The sequence below is a fragment of the Aedes aegypti genome, chromosome 3 (assembly GCF_002204515.2).
Source record: "Aedes aegypti strain LVP_AGWG chromosome 3, AaegL5.0 Primary Assembly, whole genome shotgun sequence".
In the NCBI taxonomy this organism is placed as follows: Eukaryota; Metazoa; Arthropoda; class Insecta; order Diptera; family Culicidae; genus Aedes; species Aedes aegypti.
Window position 1 is genome coordinate 255302790 of NC_035109.1, and position 23455 is coordinate 255326244.

General features: G+C 39.7%; 1 protein-coding gene across 5 annotated transcripts in view; it reads left to right on the top strand.

The window, feature by feature from the left end:
- LOC5569532 (LIM/homeobox protein Lhx9) overlaps positions 1 to 20118 on the top strand; it is a 395755-nt gene extending 375637 nt beyond the window's left edge. For all 5 annotated transcript variants that reach the window (XM_021850406.1, XM_021850401.1, XM_021850404.1 and 2 more), the window contains one exon: positions 19360 to 20118. In XM_021850406.1, the coding sequence (XP_021706098.1) occupies positions 19360 to 19704 (345 nt within the window). In that variant the 3' untranslated portion in view covers positions 19705 to 20118. The remainder of the gene's footprint in view (positions 1 to 19359) is intronic.
- The last annotated feature ends 3337 nt before the right edge of the window (positions 20119 to 23455 follow it).

Genomic DNA, 23455 nt, shown 5'->3' on the forward strand with positions numbered 1-23455 from the left:
TCTTTACCTTTGCATTCGTTTTGCTTAACCCTCTAATACCCAACCCCGCCTTTAGACGGGGTACACTTTGGAATTTTGTGTATTTTTTCGTAGCTCGGAAATCAAAATGATTTTATTTTTGGCTTAAACCTTGACTCATAACACGCATATGAGAAAAGTTTTTTATGACTTTTGAAACTTTTTTGTATTTTTGAAAATTGTTTGAAAAATTGTATTCTTATATAACCTACAAATGCCTGGGGTTTATTTAACGTGTAATATAAAAAATCGTACCTTTTATATTTTTCTACTATTAACCTATAACAGAAGAAGGGCTTGGTGGTATTAAAATAATTCCAAACCTGTGTTTCCGTTAATTACACGGAAAATAAAAATATTTTCAGAAAAATATTTGAAATTTATTATTTTTAAAAGTACCGTGAAAACTTGAATTTTTATTGTTGCCAAAAATCAGTAACTAGAAGAGGCTTCAAGAAAAAATGAAAAAGGATAGGGATGTTCAAAAATAAAAATTATAAAAATCAAAAACCAAAATTCATAGATTTGCGAATAAAAATAAATCATTGCCCAAAACGTGGATAGAACGATTTTAGATAACTAAAAATGATATTTAGATCGAAAATAAAAATTTGGGTATTAGAGGGTTAACTGGGGCCCAGATAGCCGTAGCGGTAAACGCGCAGCTATTCAGCAAGACCAAGCTGAGGGTCGTGGGTTCGAGTCCCACCGGTCGAGGATCTTTTCGGGTTGGAAATTTTCTCGACTTCCCAGGGCATAGAGTATCTTCGTACCTGCCACACGATATACGCATGCAAAAATGGTCATTGGCATAGTAAGCTCTCAGTTAATAACTGTGGAAGTGCTCATAAGAACACTAAGCTGAGAAGCAGGCTCTGTCCCAGTAGGGACGTAACGCCAGAAAGAAGAAGAAGAAGAAGGGTTAACTGATTAACAGAATCTTCGTTATTCCGTTTAATATGTTGTGGGTCTTGCACTATCAAAGTTACCCGCATTATCAAAGCTACCCCGTTTTAAGGTACTTATAAGTTGCAGTCGGAGGAGTCTAAAAAAGTAATAAACCATTAAGGTCCACCTCAATCAGCATCTGAGGCTTGTTTCAATTAAATATATCAAGAAGGTAAGCAGGCCTTTGAAGTAAGCTTCTTGTTTCTAGAATGAGATAAGAATCCAAAATGTCTGATGCGATGAAACCTGTACACAGTTTTTAATATTTTTGGATACGGCATGACGAAGATCGATTTGTACTTTCTACTCAATCAAAAATTGTAGCCGAGTCACCCAGCTGAGAAAGAGAAATTGATAGGGCCTTCTTTAGCCGAGTGGTTAGAGTCCGCGGCTACAAAGCAAAGCCATGCTGAAGGTGTCTGGGTTCAATTCCCGGTCGGTCCAAGATCTTTTCGTAATGGAAATTTCCTTGACTCCCCTGGGCATAAAGTAACATCGTACTTGCCACACGATCTACGAATGCGAAAATGGCAACTTTGGCAAAGAAAGCTCTCAGTTAATAACTGTGGAAGTGCTCATAAGAACACTACGCTGAGAAGCAGGCTCTGTCCCAGTGGGGACGTTAATGGCAAGAAGAAGAAGAAATTGATTAAGAAAAATAGAGCACTGCAGTTATGCCCTAGCGTCTACGTTATTTGTCGAATCAGAAATCAAAAGATCGTAAGTCATATCGGAATGCATTTACCATTGTTTTGCAATTTCTAAAAAAATGTTGTGTAATGATTTATTGTCCAACTCAAAACAATTGTGTAATAGCCATTGTGCAACTGATTTCGATTGCACGATAACTATTTCAACACTGCATTACTCAGTGCAGGAAAGTAGACAATTTTATGACAGATTGGCATGATGAAAAATCTTACAATGAAAAATAGCCAAAAGTAGATCGAATGACGCGAGTCGACTAACCTCGTCATTTGAGACAAGTTAATACTAAAATTTCAATGCTATTACTCAAAATTAACGACACAAGATAAGTTCAACGGTATTTCGATTACCTATGGCACTGGTCTGAAGAAATAGTTGATTAACGCCCAGATAGCCGTAAATGTAAACGTGCAGCTATTCAGCATGACCATGCTGAGGGTCGTGGGTTCGAATCCCGCTGGTCGAGGATCTTTTCGGGTTGGAAATTTTCTCGATTCCCAGAGCATAGAGTATCTTCGTATCTGCCACACGATATACACATGCAAAAATGGTCAATCGGCAAAGAAAGCTCTCAGTTAATAATTGTGGAAGTGCTCATAAGAACACTAATCTGAGAAGCAGGCTTTGTCCCAGTTGGGACGTAACGTTAATTTATTTAAAGCTTTCTAGTAGTACACTAAGCTACAATAAAAAGTGCACTATCTGATTTTGATATTTTAACCAAACAATTGATTCAAATGATTGATGCAATGCTCAAAACCACCACTATGGCTGAAGCAGTTCAAATTGGTGTAAAATTTACTGATAAAACTGTTATTGGATTACGTTTCTCTAATGGATCCAAACATTTTTTAAATATTTTGAATTGAAATGCTCGTTTATTTTTTAACAGCTAATAACATACATATAGCATTATTATTGACCTGAATCCTAACTCGAAAGAGATTAAAACTTTTTGTTTGTTTTATTTTTTTAGTTGTTATCATTATTCATAGGCGTATGAAACATCAACCTTTTTCGTCATTTTTAAACAAACGTTTGTGAAATTTTGGGTGTTTCTGTTATAACACAGCTTGTTAAATATGCTTTTATAACTGTCTATTAGTCTTCTCAATGCACTAGACAGCAGGATAATTTGCTTCAAACAGACTTGCGGAAATTGACTCGCAATAAATCAATTTTGTTGTCATTGGTGACTTTAATACAAAACATCGCATTCGATTTTGTCTATCCCCGATTTTATCAGCTTTTTGACCCGATTTTGTCTGCATTTCAGAATTGAATATTTTTCGACATGTTTTACCGTGTTCAAATTGAAACTGATCCCATATGATGGTATTTGACGTCAGTGAGCGTCCATAAATAACGTCACGTAAAACTCGGCTTTTCAAAACCTTCTCACCCACTTCATATAATAGACTTTAAAAATTTAATATGGATCGTCGTCACGTTTCATTCTCTTCTCCTAAAGAGCGTGATGTATGTTACGGACGACCCCTCATGCTGGATAAACCATTAAGGTGAAACATCTCGGAATCTAAAGATGGCCGTCACTATGGTCGACACTATGGTGCCCCTACTCACGTTTTCAAAGGCACTAAACTGGAGAAATGGTTGGCAAAGTTATCTAGTCTTCTAGTTTTTTGCTTGTGCACAAAGCTAAAATAAAACGTGCACTGTTGTTGGATTGTTTTGTCGCAAGATTAGTACTTTTCAAGTTTTAGTGCAATCTTAGAAGTTTGCTTATAAACTGTTGCAGCTTAAGCGTTAATTGATACTGATTCAAAGAATATAAGATTACGATTCTAATGACACTTTGATTTAAAATTTTGGCCGATCCAATGCTAAGGAAATTAGATATGATTTTTCAGTGTGTTTTTTAAAAAATGTCGAGACTTTAAGTAAACATTTAGCATACAAAATTCGAAAAAATGCATTTGGAAAAATACAAACGAAGTAAGAATAACTCTTTGCCTTTCGGATGCGGCTTAAAGTGTTTCAATTGGACATGTAATCACAGAGATATGGACAGAACACTTTTGTATGTTTTTGAGGGGGTGAACCCAAACTTTTACACGGGAGTGTATTTTGCTCTAAAAATCTCAATAACGGTAGAAGAGAGAAAATACTCGATATTTTGAAAAGATATTTAAACAGACTTATATTGTGAAAACTGGATTTTGTATAGAGACTTTGTTGAAATATTTCACTAAAATATGTCAAATTACCTGGAAATGGTAGTCAATTTCATTTCATAAATATTGAGCATGCACAGTTAAAAATAATGAAGTTTACAAGTCATGTAAACTTCATTTATGCGATGTAAACATGACGTCATGTAAATTTAAGTCTGAAATCATGTAAAAATGTGTTATATGTCATGTAATCACACAGAATCTTGCTGAATTACATGACATATAATTGAGGTTTACATGACATATCATGTAAATATCCATGATGTTCCACGCTCCAATTATGTGCATTATATGTATCAGAAATTTACACGTTTCGTTCGAACTGTGTGAGCATGATTGACCGCCCGCAGTTGCTACTCCGTTATTGCAAGAAGAGCTGTACTTACACAGGGAACAAGCAGATGCTCTCATTGTTATAACAAACAATACCGGCGCCGGCTGCGTCCTAATGCAGGTCAATTTGGGAATGGGAGGGAAATGTTGACTGTTACTTGCTTTATGGAAGCCGAGGAGTCCTCTGCACTTCCACAAGAAAACACTGGGAGTTTGGATATGGGAAAGGATTCGTTTTGGTAAACGATAAATTTATAAATTTAAATGAATACGTGAATATATACACGGATGATCGATACCGATAGTGCGGTTACTATGCGAACCGGACACGATCCGAATTCCGTCGCTCACCCACAAAGGAGCATGCAACAGATTCAACGGACCAAAATCTACTGACGCGTCGATCCTTTTTTTCACCCTCACACTTTGTTTTCGTTTTTTTCCCGAAAAATGCGAACCGGACACAATTGATCCGGATTCCGTCGCTCGCCCTCAGAGGAGCATGCAACAGATTCAACGGATCAAACACTACTCTCTATTTTATTTCATAATTATTGTCTTAAAACTATTTTGGACACTAGAAATAGTAATATATTTTTAAATCGAAGCCAGTAAAACTAGCTCAGATAAAACTGTTGCGCAATAAAACATTTGACTATTGATTATTCATGTACTTCTTTCTGGCGATACGTTCCAACTGAGTCAAAGCCTGCCCCTCAGCTTTGTGCTCCTTTGAGCAATCCCACAATCATTTATGCTCTACGGAATTTGAACGAACTTGTTCGGGATGCAAAACAAAATGAGGTTTCGATATTTGAAGAAGAACCCATGAAACAGAGTAAAACTACCACTTTTGTCAGTAAACTCAATACTTTACAGTAAAATTAAGCATTGAAATTGTCTTTTCTACAAATATTAGCTGCTTTATGCCTATTAGATGCATTCATGGTACTGTAACACTGAAATTTCCAGAATATGAGTAAAAATGGCATATGAAAAAACCGATGGAGCATTCGAAGATTTTGAGAAACTTGGCTTTGAATATAATCTTATGTGCGTCCATTATGCTAATGTCTCTCAGTCTATTTTTTGTTATAAATTCATTCAAATACATCGTCTTTGAGTTATAAAGATGCAAGACATAACAATTGTTTTTTTTTTTTTTGGAAATGGAAACGTTTGAGCGATTTTTTTGTTCGTTTGAGCTAAATATGTTCAATTGTAAGAATTTTGTATGAAAATTACAAATAAATTGTTTGGCACGTAAGAAACTATATATCACCTCCTTTTAACATAAACCGTTACGTAAATAATGAACCTGTAATATATTTTTTGCAATTCCGTTGTAAATCAATCAACTTTTCATTGAGAAGTTGATCAACATAACGGCCTACTTTTCCTACCAAAAGAAACAATGCTGAAAAGTGCTACTTTTCAGCACTCTTTTCGGTGCTGAAAAGTAGCACTTTTCAGTACTGTTTTGGTAAGCGTCCACCTAATAACCCAGTCTCTTCATGCCATGCTTATTCTGCGCTGCGTGTGAGTCGAGATGAGTCGTTCTCATCTCGGGTGATGTTAATCAAATTGAAGCGAGTCGACACCTCACCGCCATGCCGCACAGAATAAGCACAATTGTATCTGATTCTTGGGGTCACCGGTCGTAAAATCGACGTGAGGTAAGAATAGTCGGTATCGTATAGCCAGGTGACAATTCTCGATTCGAGTGAAGTGACTGTCCATTTGGTTTACACGGCGAGTCACTCCACTAGAGTCTAAGCCCGTTGTGCGATCTGGTTCCGACACAGGTTGGCGATTTTGATGTGGGATCGGATCGTCCAGCTTTGGTAGTCAGCTACTGTCCTCAATGTCTTACCTGTTCATTCATTCAATAGGAAGTATAGCTCTGCATGATACCGATGGGAGTGAGAAAATTTGTGACATTCATGGGAACTACTGTATCACAGCCTACGTGATTGAAAAATACTGAATTGAAACTACGCATGGCTGTATACCCATGTGGGTTCTCTTGAAATGTTTGTTTGTGCTTAGAGTTCATCCAGTTTAATAGCATTTTTTGAAATAGCAAAAAATGTTGTATGCAACTCGTTGCAAAACTCGATTTTTTCAGCACTCGTTGTATTTATCCAACTCGGCGAGCCTCGTTGGATAAACGTACAACTCGTGCTGAAAAAATCATCATTTTGCAACTTGTTGCATAAATAACTATTTTGTCATCTCAATATTCTTCCATCTCAAACACTTTTAACTTGTCTATTTTATTTTCAAAAAATGGTAAGCTTTACTCCCTACTTAATTTGTGTTTAATCCATTTTCTCTTTAAAGGCTACTTTGTTAGTAATGCGGTCAGTAAACCAATATTTACACATCAAAAGTCAACAACACGTCAAACAGAAACAATAGTAAGATGTCCCGATTTTTTCAGGTACCCCATTTTGTCAGCCTAAAATTCATCGAGGGGCTGACAAAATCGGGTCCTTACTGTATCTGTTATTTCGGTTTTGTGGAAATAAATATCGAACAGCATCTGGATAAGAAGTTTATATCGTCACAACCAATGAAGATGTTGTCTCCCATTCAAATTTAGTTGCTACTCCCCCATGGCCTCAGCCATTACGTAAAATTATCACACAATTTTCATTAGTGGTAAAACCGACGACAAAGTGCAACCCCAACCGTGCAGCTCAGAACCACTCAAATTGTATTGTTTCCGACCGTTGACGTAACTTTACCACAACACACCACCCACAGAATTATTTTAATTACGAAAAAATTAAACCATACAACAAACGTTTGGTTGAATTGAAAATATGTTTAATGAATTTAATTAAAATTCTGTAATAAACTGGTGCGGGAAGATGAGAAAAAAAATCAACCCAACTCCGTGCCTACAATCGTTTGATGGTGATCAAGGAGGAAAAAGAGCCATACCACCAAACCGTCAACTCAGCGTTCGGGAGACAAGCAAATCCGCACAGTAAAAGTCATTATCCTGATGGTTTCGCTTTTTTGTGCACTGACAGACAGTGATGATTCGTTACGAGACTAGAAAGATTGGTTGTTAAGGTGAAGATAAATCGATGCCAAACCTCAAATTTTTAAAAGCACAAATCTGAAGAACCAAACATCCGTTTTAGCCTAAAACTTAATCGATTGGAGTGACTGGTGGTGATTAATCGATTAAGTTTTCAGCTCAAACGGGTGTTCGATTCTACAGATTTGTGCTCTTGAAAATTTGAGGTTTGGCTTCGATTCATCTTCACCTTAAGGACAGCTCATAAACCACCGGAAATAGTATACGTTTTTTTTTATTGTTTTGTATTGGCTAATAGAGATCAATGTAAAATGAAGAAAGTGAGTGATTTCAAATGCAATTCATTCAAACAATAGTAATGTAACAATGACACAGCGCACCAACAAAAATATTTTAGAGGAATTGCCAATCCCGCGAAGAATTTCCAGAGAAATACTTCTTGGGATTTCAGAATATTCCTGAGATTTAGTACTATACCATATAATTCCACTAGAGATCAAATAATAATAGCCAGCATATATTTTAGTATTGTACTGACCGTACATGTCGATGGTTGCTACTCCGTGATTGATCGGAATTTAATAGAATTGCACCGCGATCCAAATAATCCAAATCGATCCAAAATACGGAATGGGATTTATCACTTACTTATGATTATTGCTTCTAGAGACTGAGAATACCTCTGCATCTCCACTCTAGCAAATCTCATACCCCGACTTCCCAAGATGGATATATTTTCCTACAGCCAAATCAACTGTAAACCTCTTCATGGAGCCACCGCACGAATTTAAGTCCATTCGGCGGCGAAAACTTCAAATCTAATTTAAACTTTTCCCACCTAAAAGTTGTAAATGAATTCCATCACTTCCCATCAGTGATCGCATTCGCCATCTCGTTTTCACTTGGGCACACACTCGGCCTAAAAGCATATAACAAGAAACAAGCCGACCGTTATACATTACCGGTCGGCAATTTCTTTCGCTTTCTTCACCAGTGATCCATTATTTGAATAGGGCAGTGGTTGTCAACCTTCTTTTATTCCACGCAACTCTTGAGATTTTCTCCCTCTGGGACGACCAATTTCCCCCATACGAGGGATTTCCTCCGGTTGAAAACCACTGTGGGTCTCCTTCAGACGCTTAACAAAGAAGGCAACAAAAACACTGCCGTTGCGCGTCGAACCTACCTCAACGCATTTATCTACTTCATTCAGTAGTACCTCCCACGCACACCCTCTCCAATACCAACATACATGAAGGATGAAGCTTAAGTGGGGAAACCAGAAAAATGTCGTTTGTGTAGAACACCGACTACCGTTTCAATTTCGTACACACAATTGGAGAGCAAAAGTGCGACTTGGGCAACGTGTGGGGTAGCACTTGCTGTAGACACATTCCCGATCCTGAACGGTGGCACACACAAAAAAAAACACTCCCGCTCGGACCAGGACACCAGAGCAAAGGCATGGAGAAAAAATAAATTGACTTGGCTGTTCATTCATCGAAATCAGATTATTTGATATTGATTATTACTCTCAAGGATTGTAAACATATGAAGCGTAAAATTAAATCAGTTTATCTCTAAAATAATATATATCTAATAAAAAGAAATGGAGCCACGGGGGTTCACGAAGCAGGCACCAAGGAAAAAAGGACGACGAAAACAATATAGTTAAAAAAGTTAACACTAGAGTTGCTCTTCCGAAAAATACGAAAGGTGCACCGATTTTAACAAGTTAAAAAAATGTTAATTGATTCAAATAGGAGGCCCAACTTTCATTACTTTTCTTCTTTTTCTTGGTATTACGTCCTCACTGGGAAAGAGCCTGCTTCTCAGCGTAATGTTCAATGAGCACTTCGACAGTTATTAACTGAGAGCTTTCTTGGCCAAAGATATCATTTTCACATTCGTATATCGTATGGCAGGTACGATGATACATTTATTGTACGTAAATGGTCTTATCACTTTTAATATTACGTAAATGGTCTCAGACTTAATAAATATAACTACGGCTCTCTGTATAACAATTTCTTGCGCAATACTACAACTATAGGCACTACAGTCCATCTCATCACTTTTTCGTATTACCGTAGTAGTGTCATGCCTAAAAAACAAACAAAAGTGTTTTGTCCATATCTCTGGGATTACACGTCCAATTAGAACTCTCTATGGCTCCGTGGCCTTTTCCCGCCTTCCAGCACAGCTTTCCGTATCGATACACCTGGAGATCACCACAGCAGACAGAATCACAACGTACTATGACCTAGAGCGGCTTAAGCAACCGGATGTCGCAACTGCGTTCGCGCAGAACCTCGCGACTGCAGTACCAGAAGAGGGTGAGCTGTAGCGCCTCTCGAAGACTGCTAAGATACAGTAAAAGCAGTCATCAACGATGCAGCTTGGAGCAACGTCGGATACGTGAGACGGTGTTGACGGAACGATTGATTCGACAAGGAATGTAACCAGGTTTTGGAGGAAAAGATCAAAAACACAGTGATTTGGCGAGCGTGTGGCAGAACCGAGGATGGAGAAATGCGGCCACAGACCGAGTATTGTGGCGTGAAATTGTTGATTCAGTGTAATCTGTTTAAACTGTTGATTCAGTGTTACTCTTTTTAATCTGATGTTAACAAAATAAATGAAATTAAAGAAGTAGTGAGGATGACGAACGAAGAGCTAGCGGGACCCGATGGTATCCCGTAGGTTGCCCAGGGCTGAATATCAATCAAATCATCTGATGGCTGATGCTCTAAAACTATCAATATCACTTGCCAGCTATCAATATCATTTTGGTTTGACAACTAACAGCGGTGATGCGACAACGCACTGTAGATCATAATCAGTGCGGAATGAGTGACCACGTGGCAATTATCCATGCTATGTATGTTTTCAGTGACCAACACATAGTTTCAATCAAGGCTGGTTCATTGTACTCTGTAGCCAGGAAGAGCTGAATACGCCTTGGTTTCAAGATAGGTGCAGCACAATATTGTACTGATAAATTGCCATTGTATTTGCTTAATTTAGGGCTAAACTTAACCCATCAGTGATATCCGTAGTTTATCACCATCAATGCACTGTTGATGGAGTAGACAGCATGATGTTGATGTGATATAGATTGATCCGAATTGTATCGCAGTCGGCCTGTACAAATCAGCAAATTTTAAGCGTTGATAGTGACAGCAAGCAACTCTGGTTGCTCTTAAAACGGCAGTCAATGCGGATCCGGACATGTTCAGAACCGCGATGCAACGCTGCATAGATCAAGAAATCTTCCCGGATATATGAAAACAACAGAAATTGGTGCTATTACCAAAGACGGGGAAACCACTATATGACCCGTCGGTCTACAGATCTGTCTACTAGATACGACATGCAAGTTGTTGGAGAGGTTGGTCCTCATCAGGCTGGTACCGTATACGGAAGGTACGGACGGCCTGTCCAAAAATCAGTTTGGAATCAGGAATGGTAAATCTACTCTTGACGCTATCCAGTCGATTGTTCATACAACTGAGGTGGCACTCGAGCATAAAGTAATCGGAATTCGTTACTGCGCGGTTGTCACTCTGGATGTGAGGAATGCTTCAATAGCGCAAGGTGGGAAGCGATAGCCTACGCACTTAACCACCTCAAGGTACCGATGCAGTTGTGTTAGCATCTAGAAAGCTATTTTGATTGTAGGATTCTACTGTATGACACAGAGGAGGGGCAGAAAAGCGTCTGAAATACCGCGGGATTGAACATGGATGGAGGCACAGACAAACAGACGTCACACTCTCACCAATGTCCATTGACCACCTTTTAAACGGCCAATTCAAATATATGGTACGTGGCCAATCCACCACCCGCAGCGCTCGCATCATTTATGTTCGCGTTTGACGTTTACACACTACCGCCATCTGATGGTCCATCGGCCAAATACACCGATTCTAGCATTGGGCGCACATGTCTTCGTGACTATGATTTTGATCGCGGTTTGTTCTAAGTGTTACGTCTGTTTGTCTGTGATGGAGGTCTTATTTTCGTTCCTAAAATCACTTGAAAGGTTTACCAGTTCGTAGTTATACAGATACTATAGTCCGGGAATTATCATCGGAATTGAACACGTTCGCCTCCTTACTTCGCTGATAATACGTGAGGGAGGGGACGACGGGCTAGGTGTATCTTCGGGAAGAGTTCCGACAGTGGTACCACAGACAAACAGACGTAACACTAAAGAAACTTTCATCGACAACACATTTAACGAACAATTAAAATTTGCTATGTTTCAAAACTCACTCCTAGAGGCGCGTGCATCGTTTTTCTTCGTATTTGACGTTTCATACTACCGCCATCAGCCATGCACAAAATTGTGTTTCGTTCAACCTGCTCACCAGATGAGCAACCAGTACGCTGCGCGATGGATTTTAATGAAATTTGTTCTAAGTGTTACGTCTGTTTGTCTGTGGTGATAGGTGATACTGTCATAGAACAGTTGAATCTCCATCTGCACGGTGAATCAGCAAACAGAGAACTGATAGATGGTTTGATCGAAGCATTCAATCAAGCTGAAGGAGATAAACAGGCGAGGAAGATAATGGAAGCAATGACTCGACGAGTAGAAGGTGCTTTCACATTTCTCCATAAAGTTCCATATGAAAAAGTTGTAGATCTAGCTAAAACCTACAACTTTGCTGAAGGCAGCACGCCGTTAACTTTAAAATCTTGTGAGTTACAGGCAAATTTCGAGTTTTTAAAGTGTATTTTTGACGTGAATTTTCTCAATTTACAAAAATTAAGTTCTCACACTCACGATCACTATCCTGAATGCCGCCTACAAAGTGCTATCCCAGATTATCTTCCGTCGTCTATCACCAATAGCAAATGAGTTTGTTGGAAATTATCAAGCTGGTTTCATCAACGGCCGCACAACGACGAGCCGAATCTTTACTGTACGGCAAATCCTCCAGAAATGCCGTTAATACCAAGTCCCAACGTCATTGATTTTAAAGCGGCATATGATACCATCGACCGCGAAGAGCTATGGAGAATCATGGACGAGTACAGCTTTCCCGGGAAGCTCACAAGACTAATAAGAGTAACGATGGACGGTGTGCAGAAAAGCGTGAAGATTTCGGGCGAACATTCCAGTTCGTTCGAATCCCACCGGGGACTTCGACAAAGTGATGGACTTTCGTGCCTACTGTTCAACATTGCGCTAGAAGGTGATTTTTACAAGATCTAGTCAATTTGTTTGCTTAGCGGATGATATGGATCTTGTCGGCAGAACATTTGGAACGGTGGCAGATCTGTACACCCGTCTGACACGTGAAGCGACAAAAGTCGGCCTGGTGGTAAATGTGTCAAAAACGAAGTTACATGCTTTTGAGGTGGTTGATGAGTTCGTCTACCTCGAATCCTTTTTAACGGCTGATAACAACGTTAGTCGTGAAATACGGAGCTCCAGAAGAAGCAGCGATCGAGATAGATTTACCCCCGCACCAAATGTACCATGTACAAAACGCTAATAAGACCGTTGGTCCTCTATGGACATAAAGCATGGACCATGCTGGAAGAGGACCTGCAAGCACTTGGAGTGTTCGAACGAAGGGTGCTTAGGATGATCTTTGTTGCGAAAGCTAGAAGAGTGCGCTGGGCAGGGCATGTTGCAAGAATACCGGACAACAATTCTTGCAAAGATGGTGTTTGTGTCGAATCCGGTTGGCACAAGAAGGCGGGAAGCACAGCGAGCGAGGTGGCTTGATCAGGTGCAATAAGATCTGGAGAAAGTGGGCCAAAATCGAAGCTGAAGGGACACAGCCATGGACTGAGCAAATTGGCGTAACATCGTTAACGAGGTTTTATCAAATTAATTGATATAACACCAACTAAATAAATAATAACGTTCTCACAGTTTTTGCCAACCAATTCTGGTTCCCAACAGCTTTTGTTGTTTCATTACATATGGATATAAAACTGATCGAAAAAAGACCAATGTTACTTGAAATTACGTTTGAATACAAACAAACTGTTCAAATGTTCGCCAAGTGAAAAAATAACTTCTCCATTGCTTCGTAAAACGCATAAAGGCAAATCCACGGGAAGCATGGCGCCGACGACCATCAAACGCCGACACTGGGAAAATGGGTTCATGAAATCATTCACTTTATTATACGTGTGGAAAAGTTGTTGAATTTTCACTTGTTAGAAAGCTCAGTTCTCTACAACCCACACCAAAATTCTCCGGCCAGCATGGTCTGAGTATTAATTCGAGCGAAACGTGCGAAGCCCGAACGCAAGAGTTCTGCTGATGGCCCATCATGGATAAAAGGCCGGCCGAAGGAACCATTTTAATGGGAAGCGGGAGGGTGACTGACTCCAAAGCTATTCAATTTATTTCAATGTTTCTTGTGTCAAACTTCATCGTGGACCTCCAAAAATGTGTGAAAAAGTATAAAAGAAAGAGGGACCATTCAAGAAACCACAAGCTGGAAATGATTTACTGCTACTGGCGAGTGGCTACTGGCCTTTTCCGTTGTTTTCAGGGATGCTTTCGCAGTCGCTCTTCTCACTCCAAGTGACAATAAAAATTTAAACGGGAAATTACTTGACCCAAAAATTTAATTACAAATTCTTTGTTGATACGTTCCACTCCATCGGTGGTTGAAGCAAGATGAAACGATCCAACAGGCTATAAGCGGTCGAGTCGCGAGTTGTTATTAATCAAACTGTCAATGGTAATTACTCCAGGATCATAGAAGATCGTGAATGGTTCTATTGGGGATCATTAGATCAGAGAGAAAATTAAATAATTCTTTGAACAGAACTGTTGCCTATAAGTAATTGACTAATTGAACAAAATTAAGTTATTGATTAAAACAGAGTATCGAAAAAGTTATTGTTTCAACCTTCACGGGTTTGAATCTGTTCTGGATAAAATATTCATTTATACGGGTTTTGAGCTTAAATTACAAAGTCTGTTTAACTTAGTTTACGGTATGATAAAATCTTGCTCACAAAACCTGCACACAACAAATATGCGTGGATGATAAATGACCAACATAGGAATACCGCGCACGGTTGAAATTAATTGGACCTTTTTCCGTCTACTTGGGAAAACAACGCACTGTCAGTCCGTCAACTGACTGACTTCCGCGAGGCTACACTGTCAGTGTGCAAGTCAAGGAAAACATAAAGCCTGGAACAAAAGAAAATTAATTATAAAAAGGATAATAACTTTGCCTCCGCATCTTTAATCTTTTCCAGATAATTAAAAAATTATAATTAGGAGAGAAAAAGAGCGACGCGTACGAAGGCAAATGAGCGAAATAATAAAACACGATCGCAAGATTTTTTGCGTGCATATGATTTCCCTCTTTTTCATTTACTGGTCACAGCACCATCGAGCTTCGTCAAATTTTTGGAGGGTTTTGATATAATTGGGCGAACTAATTTTCATTTTTCATCTCGGACGGACGGACGAAATCTGCAACAAATCGCACAATGCAGCTTCCTATCATGCCATGGAGAAAAGGCAGTATATAAGCACAACTAACAGACCATCGTTGTCCGAAGATGAAACCAAGTGGGGTGCACTCAAAGATCATAGAGAGAAAAAAGGAAGCACTCGCCAAAAGAAAGGCTCTCGGGCTGACATCATGCTGCAACGAGAGCGAAAGGAGTTGAAAATTAAAAAACAAAAACTTTCCTACTCTGCGATGTTTAATTAGCTAAAGTTAATTAATTTTTTGCGAAAAAGAGATATTTAACTTTTTTTTTGCTGGTACTGCTCCGTTTGCTGCTCACTCACACTCATGCCAGAAAAATCCCGCCACTGTCCAACCTTTTCCCTGTGAACCCTGTCACGGTGCTCCCCAGACTGTTATTATCAGAAAAAAAAATGTTATCTCAAATCTGTGATCTCCAGTCGATTTCAATAGCTTAAATGCACTGTCCATAAAACTATAACTGTCCAATATAGATTTTCGAGCCAGCACTTTCTTCCTTCGCAACATTTCTTATTTTTCATGAATTTAGTTCGACATTGCAAGTAATTATACCATGGAAAAACAGGTTTTCATCAGGAAATTTTTGATGAACTGTTGAAGGGTTCTTCTCCAAACAAACACGCCTTCTTGTTCCGACCGGATTCGAAACGAACACCATCTACAGGGCTGTTGTCCGGCATTCTTGCAACATGCCCTACCCACAGTATTTTTCCAGCTTCCGCCACCTTCAGTAAACTGGGTTTGCCGTAGAGTTGAGCGAGATCGTGGATCACTCTTCGTCGCCACACACCGTTCTCCTGCACGCCGCCGAAGATCGTTCTTAGCACTCGGCGTTCGAAAATCCCAAGAGTTTGCAAGTCCTCCTCGAGCATAATCCACGTCTCATGCCCGTAGAGGAATACCGGCCTTATGAGCGTTTTTTGCTTCGTCCATTCGGTGCGGGGATGAATCTTTCTTGACCGCAGTTTCTTCTGGAGCCCATAGTAGGCGTGACTTCCACAGATGATGCGCCTTCGTATTTCAGCAAAGATCCGTGGTAGACGAACTCGTCCACAACCTTGAAGGTATCCCCGTCTATTGTGACACTGCTTCCTAGGCGGGTCCTGTCGCGTTCAGTTCCGCCTACCAGCATGTACTTTGTTTTCGATGCATTCACCAGCAATCCGACTCTTGTTGCTTCGCGTTGCAGGCGGGTGAACAAAACTCCCACCGTTCCAAATTGTCTCCCAATAATATCCAATATTAATAATAAGCAAACAAATTGCCAGATTTCGTGAAAATCATTCCTCGACGTTAAGTTCAGCTATCCGAATGACACCTTTAAGCGCGATATTGAACAACAGGCACGAAAGTCCATCTCCCTTTCGTAGTCCTCGGCAAGACTCGAACAAACTATTACTATAATCAATCTAGAGAGCTTTACGGGAAAGCTGTTCTCGTCCATGATCTTCCATAGCTATACACGGTCAATAATGTCGTATGCCGCCTTGAAATCGTGAACAGGTGGTGCGTAGGGATCTGGTACTCACGGCATTTGTGGAGGATTTGCCGCACGAAAAAGATCTGGTCCGTTGTAGAGCGGCCGTCGATAAAACCTGCTAGATAACTTCCCTCGAACTCATTTGCTACAGGTGATGGACGACGGAAGATAATCTGGGATAGCACTTTGTAGGCAGTGTTTAAGAAAGTGATTACACGACAGTTTTCATATTACAGTTTGTCGCCCTTTTTGTAGATAGGGCATATAACGCCTTGCTGTTCCCTTTCTCAGATTATGACTGTCAGCCGATCCAGGCAAGTGGCCAACCTCTCCGGGCCCATCTTGATGAGTTCGGCTCCTATACCATCCTTGCCGGCGGCCTTGTTTTTCTTCAGCTGTTGAATGGCATCCTTGACTTCCCCCATCGTGGGAGCTGGTTTGTTTCCACTGTTCGCTGTTCTGACGAAGCCATCGCCTTCGCTGTCCTGACCTTCTGTGCCTGTAGTCTCTGCGCCATTCAGGTGTTCATTGTAGTGCTACTTCCACCTTTCGATCACCTCGCGTCCGTCCGTCAAGATGCTCCCATCCTTCTCCCTGCACATTTCAGCTCGCGACACGAAGAATCTGCGAAATGCGTTGAGCTTCTGACAGAACTTCCGCGTTTTTGAGAACGATACAACAACTCCATTTCATGGCATTCCTCCTCTTCAATGTGGTGCTTTTCATCCCGGAATTGGCGAGTTTTCTGTTTCCGCTTCAGTCTGTATCGTGCCACGTTTTGCCGCGTACCGTACTGCAGCATTGCAGCCCGCACTGCATTTTCTCCTCCAAAACCTTTTGGCACTCGATTGTGCTTGAACAATCAATACATCCGACAATGCTTTCGGTATCGTAGTTAATGGCTGCTTCGACTGTCCTCCAGTAGTCCCCAAGAGGGGCCCTATGGAGCTCGCCCTCATACGGCAACGCTGCCTCTAGATGTTGCGCGTATGCTTTGGTGACATCTGGTTGTTTCAGTCACGCTAGATATTGTATCGAGGCAGGCGTCGGTCACAAGATAGTGATCGGAGTCAATGTTAGCGCCACGATAGGTTCTGACGTAGGTTATGTTGGAGAAGTGCCGTCCATCAATCAAAATGTGGTCGATTTGCAATTCTGCCTGCTGAAGTGATCTTCAGGTGTACCGATACGGGAGGCTGTGCTGAAAGTTCTTGGTGGCAATATCAATCATTCGTAGGCCGTTCTCGTTCGTCAGCCGGTGGGCGCTGAACTTTCCAATCGTCGGTCTGAACTCCTCCTTCTGGCCAACCTGAGCGTTTAAATCTCCTATGATGGTCTTGACATAGTATCTTGGGCAGCAGTCGTGCTCGCGTTCGAGCTGCGTGTAAAATGCGTCCTTGTCATCATCAGTGCTTCCGGAGTGTGGGCTACACAGTACCAAAAAATAATGTGATTTACGTCTTTTGGGATGCACATAAAAGAAGCGAGCCGAATGACCTAAATTTGTGTCGAGTTTCAAATACGTTAGTGTCTGATTCGGCAAATGTCGATCACAGTTCCATCGTTTTCGTGTCCTTTAACATTTAAAATTACATTTTTTGTTCAATACATCTTCAAGGGCACGTTTTTGTGTCGTTCCATCACTTACATCATGTGTCATTCAGTCATAACCAGAATTACGTCCAGAGTAATTTTCATTATTTTTAAGAGTGTATGCACGTTGATTATGCTGAAGTTGAAGAATCGGCCATTGATTCCATTGCTGCTGTCCAGCACACCTCCTGCAGCGCTGCGATGCCAAACCCGGGTACAGTACATCGGAGAGTATGCGAGTACTTCCGATGAAGTTGGGAGATTTGCAGTTCCACGTATCGAGTTTCCAATCGCTAGTCCATTTCCGTTGCTGTGATCTTTGCCGATTGTTCTGGTCCGTATTCTCTCATAGACGTTCCTGTGCCGATGTGTTTTTAACGGTTGACACCAAACCCCTAGATTTCCGGAGGACCATTACCCCTAAATGTTCGGAGGACCATAGTGCGCAGTTTAGCTTAGAGTTCTTCTCTGGCACTCGGACGATGATCAACTGCCCCTGACATGGGGAACAGACAGGTGTTTTCCATAATTAACTCATGTTTAAAAACCCAAGTGCTATGAGGCATTATGGATCGAATGTCACCATATAATTGAACTGTTTTTTGTAGCACCGGAACCGTAAAAAATCAACGAGGACTGGTCATTTGTGCTGCCATCAACCATGATTTAAAAATTTTAAGATGTTCTTCACTTATAGACAAATCATGTGAATTCACGTCATATGTGCCCGACATATTAAAGCAAGTATATGTTACGTAATTATTCGTGACATTGAACTTAATATTGAACGGATCCCAAAAATATCCAGTCACGCTAGGTATAATTTCATAAAAATGGGGCATTTCAAGTGCAAATACTATGAAACTTACGTAATTTCATATTTTACATATATTACGTCAGGCGTTATATTAGTTCTTTCGTAAAGCGACCATATATGTCCCGCGAAACGCGGGACACCCTGTCAGATCTTGTTCCCAATTAAACATTATTCGTATTGGATGTGTATTCTACAAACATTTTAGGTCTAAATCATGATCTAACTTTTCAGTTTAGTCAAACAATTAGACTTGACGCAGTAATATAATGTTGAAAATTGCGTTGTCCCGCGAAACGCGGGACGTCTGGTCGCCTTATTCTTTCGTAGTGTGTTGTCAGAATTGTGAAATTATGAATGTAAATATTGCTTTGTAAATAATCACATTCCGTGCACCCCGCTCATTTGAACGATACATCATGCAAACCATCGGGGTTCGTTTTTAACTTGAATTTCTGGTTGCCGAGTAAATGTCATTGTTTTTTTTTTATAGAATACCATTCTCATATCATCAAAAAGGTGTAATTTTCAAACTTTACCGAGATATGCCGTTAAGCTCTAGCAATCGACTGGTGAGCACGGACTTGATGGAGATTTTTTTTGTAATAATAACTGTCTGGAGAGAACCGTGCCTGTGCTTTGCTCGTCTTTCACGCCCTTGTCCACAGGGGACATTTTTCACAATTAATTAATCTAAAGCTCCCTTCTCGATTTTCTGTTCTTTCTTGCAGCCAGCCGGAGAAAATCTCATCGGTAATGTCGGCAGTGGACGTATGCCGCCAGCCGTTAATCGATCTCCATACGTAGCAGACAAACTCGGTCTAACACAACAGCAGCAGCAGCAAGGACTCCCTCAACAGCAGCAACATCCGCCGGTTCCTTCGAATCAGCAGACGCAGCATCACCCTCATCCTCCCCAACAATCACCGCAGCAGCAATCAGCTGGTGGCAGCCATCTGCAGAATCCTACCCAGCAGCAGCACCACCCTAGCAATCTTGGTCCTCACCGAGACGATGGCTCCAGTGGCTATGGGAGTCCCGATTCGGAGACCTTCGAGACGCCGGCCTCTCAATGACGCCCAGTGCCCTGATTCTGCGAGGCCACCTAGTCGAAGCTACTGATAGCTGGGAATGGTTGATGCCCCAACGCGTTCTAGGCTAGACGAGTTTTACGCCAGATAGCCTTCTGCAGTGGTGCTTGATGTTTGGATTCCTTATTGGTTCTACAAGGGAGCAACTCCTTAGTTGGAAATGATAAAATATGATTTTTTAAAAGTGCATTTTAGGTATCGGTGAACCAAAACAATATTCGTAAATTTTTAGTGCACAATGGACAACTCCTCTAAACCAATTCTCAAGGAGCCAATTTTTTCAGCTGGATGGAGCTAGGGATATTAACAAATTTGAAATAATACATATAACCTCCATGAGGAAGGCTCCAACCACTAGCCGAAACGTTGGAGGTAAAAGGGTAATTCCGCTTTCAATAAGTAAAGACCGAAAAAGCCAAAAAAGAGGGATCCTTTTTTGAAACAAAATTACTACTTTCGATACCTCCCGGTTATTCTGCTAAACTATTGCATTAAACGTATCATAATGAGGTAAACCCTTCTCAAAAAGTGGTCTTAAATGGGACTTAACCTTCGGGCTGTTGTACTTTGTACAACAGTTGTGATTTATATATGCTATCATTTTGCAACAGACGTATTTATGGACACTAAACCAAAATGTATTCCTCAAGAACCTTCTCGTTGTATTTTTCACATATCTCGAAGAATACTTTACCGATTTGTATGTTTTTTAGACTAGCTTCTTATTACCTGATTTTGTATAGTCCACATTTTACTTTTTGATAAAAATACCAAAAACAAAATGGCCGCCAAAGACATTTTATATGGAGATTTTCAGTTCCCCAAGGAACATCGAAATATCTTCAAAAACAGATCACCATTTATGAATATCGATACGGAATCCCAAACTAGAGAAGTTTTTTGAGAAATTGTGAAAAAATATTGAGCGACGAAAAAGTTATTGCGAAATGATTTTTTTTTTTGTGGTAAAAAATGAAGCTGCTAGTAGAGAGGTCGTAAATCCAAATTAGGCACAAACTTCAGAAGTCTATAATTAGCAAGACCTTCAGAAACACAAAACAAAACGAAAACCAACTTTGTAAGCATAGTCTAGTCAAAATAAATAATAAAAAATACTGCTAATTTAATTCTCTTAAATCAAAGATAAGAACGAAAAGTGGTTTATATATCTAATAGAATATAAGTCAGTAAGCTGTTGTTTTTTTATTCTTGCACTGTACATATTACCACCACAAAAAAAGAGAATCATAAAAAGCAAGCTATTGGCGTCAATAGAAAAAGAGAGAAAGAAATTTATATTCCGAATTGTGTATGATGAGTATATAAAACACAAAAATTATTTCCTCTTTCAGACCGAAAAAACAAAAACGACTTGATGTAATTATTGATAAGAGAAATAAAAAAGCTAAACGAGATAGAAAGATCGGTTCGACATGAAAGATCCCATTTGAAAACATATCTCTACGTTCTACCATTCTTACAGGTGATGAGCCCAACATCAATGTTCCTGAGATACTCATACGCCCAGAGGCTTTAAAAAGATGCGTGAATATCGCAAAACAAACCGGAAAGTCATACGTTGTATACAAATGATTTAATTATGTTTAACTTGTTTTGATATTGTACCGTTATCCATATTATACACTGTATTTATGAATTCCTGAAGGATGGCGCTCTAGCATCATATTCCGGCTAGTATGTGTTATTCACATACTCTCAGTCAGATTACCAACAAATAAAGTTCGGCTAACGCGAAAGCTATCTTTTCCAAAGCGTACAAAACGCCTACATGTTTTTTTTTTTTCAAAGATAGTCACGGTAGACGCTGAATGTCGTGAAATTCAAAACGCAGCAATGAAATGTTATTATTATTACAACATTTTGAGTAGATCTCATTAAGCAAATAAACCGCTGTAAATATAATCAGTACCACTGAGAAAGCTGGGTCAAAATAAAAAAAAATGAAACAAACATGTTTAAAAACTAAAGCGCCTCTGTTATCCGAAAATCCCATTAAGATACTGCTGTGGTACTTCTAAATCATTTCCACGAAAATTTAAGTTTGACATCAGCCTGGCTGCTTGTTGGTTTTCAGTTCGCATGCCTCAGCTTCAAACAATAGATAGTCTTCGCATCCCCAGCTTCAAACAATAGATAGTCTTTCATTTAGATAAACTGTAAGTTATTAAGGTATTAAGTTAAGGTACTCCGGGACAAGTTGAAACGGATGGGACAAGATAAAATGCAACGTATTGAAAATTAAGGTCTAAGGATTTTTGTGTACTTCAATCAAAATACTTTTGAGTATCTACTTTCAATATGTTGAAAAAAAGCTTTAAATCCATGTTTAGCAGCAAAACTATAAGAACTGCTCCAAAACCTTCGTTTTAGTATTGAAAATTTAGTGGAGCATACTGCATCACCTACACCATTTTGAATTTCAGCTCCTGAATTCGCTACCTACATTGATTTCTTATGGAGCGTTGGTTACTATGGCTACTATCAACTATGCACGAAAATGACGATTATAAATCTTCGAGCTGTTTAGTGGAATTAGAGTTACTGTGCACGTGCTGTAGACTTAGGTTCAGGAGGCCTCATTGCTTGCAAACACACGGGTGCGATGTACATTGTGAAACCTTTTTCGGTGCGCCTCTTTTTTCTTGAGATGTGTCTCAATGAGGTCCCATGCGCTCCGTCACATGTGCTGTTTAAAATTCAGCGCAATAATTGAAGTGATGACAAAATTTTTCAATGAGAATCGAAATTGTAACTCTCGGATCGCGAGTCTTCGGCCATATCATGTTGACCATTTAGACACCTGCATAATGAGACGTAAATAGTTGTAGAGGCTAGAGTTTGTATTCTGTTGCAGATACGCGTATTTCGACATCAACTGTAAGGTTGTCTTAAGGCGAAGTAGGCTGTCATTAAAATTTGTACGTGTCGTTGATGATTGTTGTTAATTCATCTCACGATTTCGAATCAAAGAAAATCAGTTGGTTTTGCACTAAAACAGCTGGCAAAGTATCAGCATACTTTATGCATGTTAGCGCGTACAGTGATACTTTTTCAAGTCAATATAAACTATCAAGACTGAGTGTTACTTGTTAACCGGATCGCGGGGGAGTTCTTTCGATTGAATAACCTCCAGAGCAAGATTCTGTTGGGCTCTATATTGGGAGATTACAAAATTCCTGAGGAATACATTTACAATTTTGTAAGGAAACATTTTAGGTTTCTTCTCATGACTTAAGTTTTAGATTTCTTGTTACTAATATGAATGGGTTATAAGTTCAATGTCATAAATATACAATTGTGTGCATGATAAACTTACGTTTACTTTCCCCAGTATATGCTCTCCGGTAAACGGATGATAAAGATGAACTTTGGAGGCTGAAAGGTTTTTATATAAGCTTAGGAAGAAACTCTACTAGTTTTAATTTAATCCCACAAGTCTTACCGATGATCAATAATCAAATTCAGGATAATCACGGGCTCTCTATAGAAGCTTTTCTAGCCTTAGTTGAGGATACTAATAAACAAATTTCAATTAATTCACAGCAAATATTTGATAGCTTTCAAATTACCTAGTGCATGTAGTTCACAATTTGTAAATAATAGGTTTAGATAGAATAATCAATTAATTTTACGTTTTCAATGTACTTAGTATAGCTAGTCAATATCAAAATATCAGTCCTCCTTCAATTTTTGCTACTCACGATCAGTGACAGCG